The 8,013-nt window shown below is 41.9% G+C and overlaps 1 protein-coding gene across 2 annotated transcripts; it reads right to left on the reverse strand.

Moving 5' to 3' along the window:
• Positions 1-1,062: 1,062 nt before the first annotated feature.
• LOC6615152 lies at positions 1,063-3,314 on the reverse strand. Of its 2 annotated transcripts, none has more exons than XM_032724862.1 (4): positions 3,199-3,314; positions 1,926-2,167; positions 1,478-1,852; positions 1,063-1,359 (listed from the first exon to the last, which is right to left on the reverse strand). In XM_032724862.1, the coding sequence occupies exons 1-4, from the start codon at positions 3,224-3,226 to the stop codon at positions 1,162-1,164; spliced, it is 843 nt and encodes a 280-aa protein (XP_032580753.1). In that variant the 5' UTR covers positions 3,227-3,314; the 3' UTR covers positions 1,063-1,161. The 2 variants fall into 2 exon arrangements, with proteins under 2 accessions (XP_032580753.1, XP_032580754.1); XM_032724863.1 differs by lacking the exon at positions 3,199-3,314 and adding an exon at positions 2,502-2,612.
• Positions 3,315-8,013: the final 4,699 nt, after the last annotated feature.

The raw sequence follows: 8,013 nt of genomic DNA on the forward strand, positions 1-8,013 counted from the left end.
AGTATTTGGTATGATTAGCCAGTTAATGGCTTACATCCACAAAAACATTGCATATTTAGTGAACACGTGAAATGTTACTAAACATGATTTCACTTCTTAATTGCATTTTTTTCATTATTTACTGATTTTTAAGATAGGCCAATAGACTTGATCTCAAACTGGACTCAATCTGAAACTATTTGGTTTTTTTTTCAGTGTGTTTCTATGGCACTAGACGACATTTATTGGCTATGCAGGCTATGTCCGCTCAAAAGAATCGGAATTGGACAGAAGTGCCCGGAAGCTATATAAGAATGCCCGGCTAAGGAGTTTGCCTTTGAGGAAGCCCATGCGAGGAAAAACCAATAGAAACTTAGTCTCCAAATCACAAGAAGGGGTATGTTGATCAATCCTGTCTATTCCTTTCAGATGACCCTGATGCAAGACCCCTAAGAGTACCGGTGCCCAGTGCTTGGGCAATGTCCGAGCAGTATTATCCCTCTGGAAAATAGGTGGCAGAAGAAGAAGCGATGAGTGTAACTTTACTTAAGTCTGTATATTTGTTTTATCCAAGTATAGTTTTCGCTAAAAATTGTGCAAAATGTTTAAATGTGTGTTATTTTATTTTATTTGCTTTATCCAAAAATATATTTTCTAAAAACAGTATAAATAATATTTATAAAATTTGGTTTGCTTTTCCGAAAAGTCACAATTAAAAGAGAGTTCTGTAATGGGGTCTAATGATACAAGTCAGGATCGAGTATGGATCTGTTGTGATTTGCTCCCATTTCGGGATATTTTCGAAACGGAATGTTGAGATGTCTTAGGAATATGGTTTGCTCCCTTGTTTCGCTATGCCTCCTAAGAGTCACACTTAAAAGAGAGTCCTGTATAATGTGGTCCAATGCTACAAGTCAGGATTGAGTCAGGATCTATGGGGGTTTGCTCCCATTTCGGGATATTTTAAAAACGGAATGTTGAGATGTCACAGGAAAATGGTTTGCGTCTTTTTTCGCGCTGCCTCCGAAATGTCACACTGAAAAGAGAGTCCTGTAATGAGGTTCAAAGCTACAAGTCAGGATCGATTTGTTCAAACTCCAGGATATTTTCGAAACGGAATGTTAAGGTGTCGCATTGTCTAGTGATGTCTCGATCTCCGCATAGCAGAATGTTCACTCAACTTCAGGCAGATTCATTGGAGTATCCTTCCAGAGATAGGATATCGTCCATTCGCTTGGCGCGAATTTTGTGCAACTCCAAGACGTTCTTGGCCCATTTCACACGACTGGGCATGTCGTAATTGGTCTGATTGGGTTCGCCAGATGTGGTGCCGTTACCCGGATTCCCTGGAACTGATTTCCTCGGCTGTTGAACCTCGGCCTAGGGATTGATTAGAAAAAGATGGTCATAAGATTAATCTAAAGTTCTACATACAAATGTATTAGTTACTATCATGTACATATAAAACGTGGCATTAGAATATGATGGATGTACTCACCTCTACTTTGATTGGGTTCCGCTTCAGAGGAGTCTGCATGTATCTATGTTGCTGCATCCTTCCCGTTGCCGCCAAAACGGTGGCTGACACCCAGGGTACTGGTTTGCACGTCTCCCGGTTGCGGACAGGAGAGTACTCTTGTGATGTTTGCTTTCTGGCCGGCTCCCGCTCGACAAGGACCTCCTTCCTGATCACACGATCATTCTCCTCCTGGATTCGCTCGTCGTGCATGTGCTGCTCATCCATGAGGGCTCGCATCTTATTCTGGATTTTAAGCCGCTCCTCTATGCGCCTCACTTTGTCCAGGGCACTGATGACTTCATTCGAATCGGTATTCACGTCGAAATTGGCGGGCTGATAGCCGCGGAGGCTGTTCTGCTTTCCGGATTATTAAGCCCATTACAATTGATCTGTGGTAAATATCTAATTGGCAAACAATGTAACACACCTGCTCTTTGGCCCCAATTCTGGACCTTTGCCACATATCCTGGATTCGATCGACTTTAAATGTGGAATAGGGCTTCTTCTTATTGACGTCATGATCGATTGGAATCCTCTGGAGTGTTGGCCACTTAGGGAGCCGGCATGCAAAAGCTACACCCGAGCGTAGCTGCATTCCTGAATTCTTCCAGGAATTTCCCGAAACATTGCGGCAAAGTAAAGTAACCGACTTCGCTATAGGTCGGACTCCTAAAATTAGTTATAACGTTTTCATTATTCTTAAGCGTATAAGTATATAGGTTAGAACAATATAATCGTTTATAACAAAATATTCCTGTAATTGCCTGTCAAACATAAAAACCCACATTGTTAGAAAATTGGGTGAAAATGAAAACGCACTAGATCTTGTTGCCAAGTGTACAAACGCAAGGTAGATAGCTGATTAGGAATAAGAGCAATAATCTTCAGCAATTTAATATTTAGGCGTAATCATTGGTCTATAATCAATATGTATTCTTGTGAATCGAAGAAGACTTTAGTGGTATATCACTGTTTCTTATATATGCAGCTGTTTCCTACTTACTCAATGTCTTTAAATCACCAGGAAACATATTGTAGCTGAATGTAAGAGCGTATTGAAAAATTTATGTGTAACAAGATTTTCATTTAAGAGAGGTCTGACTGAATTTGATGATTTCGAATGAGTATAACGGATGAGAGTAAAGTCACTGGCTCCTTTGACCCAAATTTTACTAACTGATGCAACAAAGGTGATTGGATGTTTTAAGTGTTTCCTAATATCAATCGTAGAATATACTCGTTGGTATATATATATATATATATATATTCTTGATCAGGGTTAATAGCCGAGTCGATCTAGCCATGTCCGTCTGTCCGCACGAACGTCGAGATCTCAAGAACCACTAAAGCTACCATGACCCATGGTCACACCCACTCTAACGCCCTAAAACCGCTAAAAACTGCCACGTCCACACTTTTGCAAAATGTTGATATTATTTCATTACTGAATTAGTCGTGTAAATTTCTATCGATTTGCGAAAAACTTTTTGACACGCCCATTCTAACGACCTAAAGCCGCCAAACCGGTCACAGCCACAATTTTGAACAATTTTTAAATGTTTCCTCATTTTATTCCCCAATATCTATTGATATCCCAGAAAATGATTACATTTCGCGTTCGCATTAACACTAGCTGAGTAACGGGTGTATCTGATAGTCGGAGAACTCGACTATAGCATTCTCTCTTGTTTCGTACTTACCCAATGTCCTTAAATTACCAGGAAACATATTGTATCTGAATGTAAAAACGGATTGAAAAATTTAGGTGTAACAAATTTAAGATTTCAGAGAGGTCTGACTGAATTTGATGATTACGAATGAGTATAACGGATAATAGAAAAGTCAATGACTCCTTTGACCGAAATTTTTACTAAATTATGCAACATTTCTAAGTGTTACCTAATATTAATCGTAGAAATCAAGTTGTCGTAAGTATAAATTGATGTTCTGTAGCCTCCAGTAATATCCATGATATCCGTAATATCCGTCCCTTTCCATCCAGCAGCTCATTAGCAGCCGCACATTTTACGGTACGCGATTTTTGCCGAGGATCCTACGGTTACATCATCTAGACCTGGGCCATAAATCCTGATCCGAAAATCGTAAACAGATTCGCGTTTTTTCTGTCGCTTTTTTCGCCGTAATTTGGTGAGGAAAAAACTGAGCTACAGAACTAAAAAACTGAACTCAAGACTCACCGTAACCAAGGCAAGTTTCGTTATTTTTTTGTTCGTTCGCGGCGATTTTTTATTATTTGATTTACAGTCTCGGTTCGCCGATTGCGTTTTGCGTAATGTTGTCTAGAGATTTTCAATTTTTCAGTAGAATTTTCCTTGCCTTTTTATGACGCGTGGATATATCCTTTTTGTGCCTCGCTTTTTTGTGTTCATTTTTTCCATCCGTGCAGTTTCAGTTTTTTAGGCTGACACGCGAAGATCCGTGTTCGCAGAAGGATCCTGGCCTGGATTTTTATGGCTTACGCAATCCGAGATGCCGATCCCAAAAATCCTTAGCCGAAAATACAGGCAGAAGGCCAACAACAGCTGCCCGGAAAAGTGTGCGGAAAAAATAAAGACCTTGTCGACATAGTAAAACAAATTTGCGAACAAAAATAATATCAAATTTCAATTGTATAAAGTAGTTGTTTGTTGATTCAATAATCAGCCTCAAGACAGAATCCTTGCCAGCACGCATTTGCTTTATCTGAATCTAGTGTGGTGTTAGTTTGTTATTTAGTTATGAGATTAGACTGGGAAGTCGTACGATTCCATAGACTCTTAATTAATAATGCTATATATCGAATAAAAATATGTTAGTACTTATGGGATGTTACCAAAATTATAGCGTGCGTCTAAAATAAAAGGACATCTAATCCTGTCTGCGTCCTTACTGTAAATTTAAAAAAAGTCTACATATACGGGTAAATAGGGTTCCCCGTTGATCTGGAAAACAATGCGGGGTCCTCGAGTTCCTTTCTGTTTACCTTGGCTTCCGGGGTGGCTTCCTTGGATTCCGACTCGCAGCTCTGCTGCTCATCCATTGACTTTTGTGTCAAATTGAGTTATTCACATTGCACATGGGCAGATTTTGATAATGCTTCAGTGAATTGATATCCTGTTGCGTTGTTTGCACAAAAATATTTACCCAACTCATAATTGAAGTGTCTGCAATTTTTGCGCCATTTGTGCATGTATGCATGTCCTGGTGATTTCGATGCGATTTTGAGCATTTGAGCATTTGAGCACTTGGACACCCCACGTGGCAGTTGGCTGCCTGATTATGTCGTCGAGTGTCCTGCCGAAGTCCTGGGGAAATCTTGTTTAGTCACCGAGCGAGTTCCGGCTGCCCTAATTGTTGCCATTAGGTGAGGTGTGTTTTGGGCTCTCAATTCGCCGCTTGTGTGTGGCCAACGCAGAAAACTGGCATTCATTCTTGCCCGAGAGCAGAAACACTCGAAGGACCCGAGGTGCAGGGCCACCTGCGTTGGCTTTGTCCTCGATCCAGGCCATTAGTTAATGGCCAAATCGGCACAAAAGAGTTTTGGCCAATTTGGGTGGCATCTGCCGATGAAGATGTCTTTTTTTCATGAATGGCAAACACCTTCCAGCAATTCTGCAGCTTCTTTGAAAGTCAAGAAACTCTCGAAGAGGCACTTGACAACTATTGAAAAATCAGACGACATGATAGTTAGCTGCAAATTAAAGCATAAAAACGCCAGTCATATGTATGAACCTTTTCGAAATGTATCATATTATATTTTCTTTAGCTACGCCCATTTGATATGCCCAATTTCCCGTCCTTTGTCTGGTAAAGACGCGGACTTAGGGAAACATATACGTATGTTCTGCATATCCCTGACTGATTCCCATGCGGATGTCGCTCCGGTTATCTTGAGCGATTTTTCAACGACTTAGACGCGGCATATCTGAAAATCAAACAGATAAATTGCCGGCATTTTCCGCTCACGTGTGTCTCTGCCTCACAAAAACCCTTTTGCAACCCCTTTCTTTTTATTGGATGCTCCGCTTTTCTGCGCTTTTTTCCAGCCATGAAAATAAATTGGCATTATTAGGCGAAGCGGCTCAGCGAAAATTGATTATTGACAAGAGTCGCATTAAGCGCCGTTTTATGAGCGAAAAGGAAAAGTGCAAAAGCCTGGCATTAGGGTTCGTAATGCGGTTCGAGCTGTCCTTGAAAAATCCCACGACACCCCCGAAAAAACAGGACGAAGGGTGGGGTCTCTATGTCTGTAACTTGTATGCCCTAGACTGCCAGTGTAGTCAGAATCCTTTTTAGCTATTCCAGTTGACGAATATATTACTTAAATGATATTTATTATGCATTTTAAATGAAAAAACTAAATTATATATTTCTTTAAAGTCAAGACGCCTAGAAAACCAACCAATCAATCCGTTCAGTAGAAGTTACTTGGAACTGTAAGCTGAACTCATTTAAAGGGTATTCCTATTCTCGACTTGATCCTTGAATTTGCTTAACCCCTTCACTTCACTCATCGCCTGCATTAATTATGGGTGTGAAAAACTTCTCAAAGTTGCTGCTTGCATAATTGAACAGGTCGCACACTTAAGGGCCCCCGCATAATTAATTTCAATTAAGCCCTTAAGAAGCCGAGAGCTCCAGTTCGGCAGTTCAGACTCGCGTTTTTACCGATTTTCCGTATCTCTTCATTTAGACATTTCAGCATCTCAGCATTTCACCATTTGATGATTTTCCCGCATCGGCCTACCTGCGTCTAATTTCGTTTTAATCCTTTCGCTAGCTGTACGCCACTAATCCGGCCGAATTTTACGGGTGCCGGCGGCCGAGGGACAATGGCATCATCTATAAAGATGACAATTGCAAACAACAATGACGACAATCGCGGCAAGGACAAACAGTAGTGCCATACTCCTTTCGCGGCCCGGTTCCCGGCAGTTTTCCCTTTTCCCGCCTCGGTTCTCACTCCGTTTGCCACTATTCATAATTAGTTGCAGGCAATTAAGGCAGCCCCCGCGGTCGCGAGCAAGGACACTCACGTCCTCGCCCACCCGAAAATCGAAACCGAAGTCCTATCTTCCACAGCCCACATCCCACATCCTACGTCCCTCGTCCCTCGTAGGAGGACAACTAGGTCAATGCGTGGAAATCCTGGGCGTTGCCCCTTGCACTTTTGCGATTTTTGTTTACGAGTATTTTGAAAACACAGCCGCACCCCTTTCGCCCAGTGATCCCCGGATTCAGGATTGAGGATTCCGCACTCCTAATCCTTTGACTTTCGCTCCCAAGGATCGCCGCTAGTCCGGCTTTCCGGAAAGTGTGGCTTACTTTGGTTCCGCTCGGCTCTACGCATCCCAAAAATTCGGCAATTAACGCGGCTGATTCGCCCGAAGTCGAGAATCCTAAATCCCGATCGCTTCTATGGGTGGGTACCGCGCAAAAGGGTTTAGTTTTAATTAGTCGACTTTGGACGCGCCTCATCGAAATGGTCACCGAAGATTGGGAGGACGAAAGTCACGGGGGCGGGGCGATTAGGGAAGTTTCAAAACATTCAAATCGAACGAAAATCAGTGGATCCATAGCCTTTTTGCGCTACAATTTAGAAAAAAATTATAGGAACTTGTAAATAATAATAAATAGTTTACGCACTCGATTCGCACATTGGGAAACTACTGTTTTAGAAACACTATTTATGCTAGATTTTTTATTAAATAAAACCTATGACAAACAAATTAAAAATGTTTATAATATTTTTATGTATATTTAGGGAGTGTGCAGCTGGAATAATATTAAGATTAAAGTGGGCAAATGGCTAAGCACTAAGAAAGGATACGAATCTCTTAAGTTTTAATGATCTCCTCCGTTAGTTTAATCAATTCACCATTTCCGTTGGCAGAATTTCCCAAAAACTGCCGCCGCTGTCATTTAATTTGGTGATTAAGTTTTATTAAATGCTGCAACTGGCGAAGAGCGGCAAATGCCGCGTAATCCCCCTCGCCCAAAACAAAACCCCAGGACGACACACACGAAAAAAGAAGAAACTGAGGCGAAACCTCCGCACCGAGTGTCAAATTAATTAAAATGTCAGCGAAATATGTTCAATTGTCGGCTGGTCAGATGGATGGGATCGAAATCGGATTCGGGATTGGGAATCGGGCTTAACTTCGGCTGGCTGTCAAACAGTTTTTGCCGGAGCCGGGCATAGCCGGAAGGAAGGAAAAGTCGGAAAATTGTGAAAGGGACGGCGAGAGAGCGCCCTAAGCAGCGGGTTTTTCCCAAAAACGGGGATCCTCTGTTGTCATATTTTCAATTTTGCAATCTGCCTGTCACTCATTGTCCGACTTTGTCCGATTTTCCGGGTGTGCTGGTGTGCTGGTGTTTGGCAATCTCATGCTCATTGCCATTTCCCCCTCCAGATTTTCCGATTTTCCGAGTCCCCGAGTTCCCGTTTAACGTTTAACGTTTCCCATTTCGCATTTCCCTCAACCCCCATCAAAACGGGCCTGTGTGTTTTTGTG

This window comes from Drosophila sechellia, chromosome X (genome assembly GCF_004382195.2).
Source record: "Drosophila sechellia strain sech25 chromosome X, ASM438219v1, whole genome shotgun sequence".
NCBI lineage: Eukaryota > Metazoa > Arthropoda > Insecta > Diptera > Drosophilidae > Drosophila > Drosophila sechellia.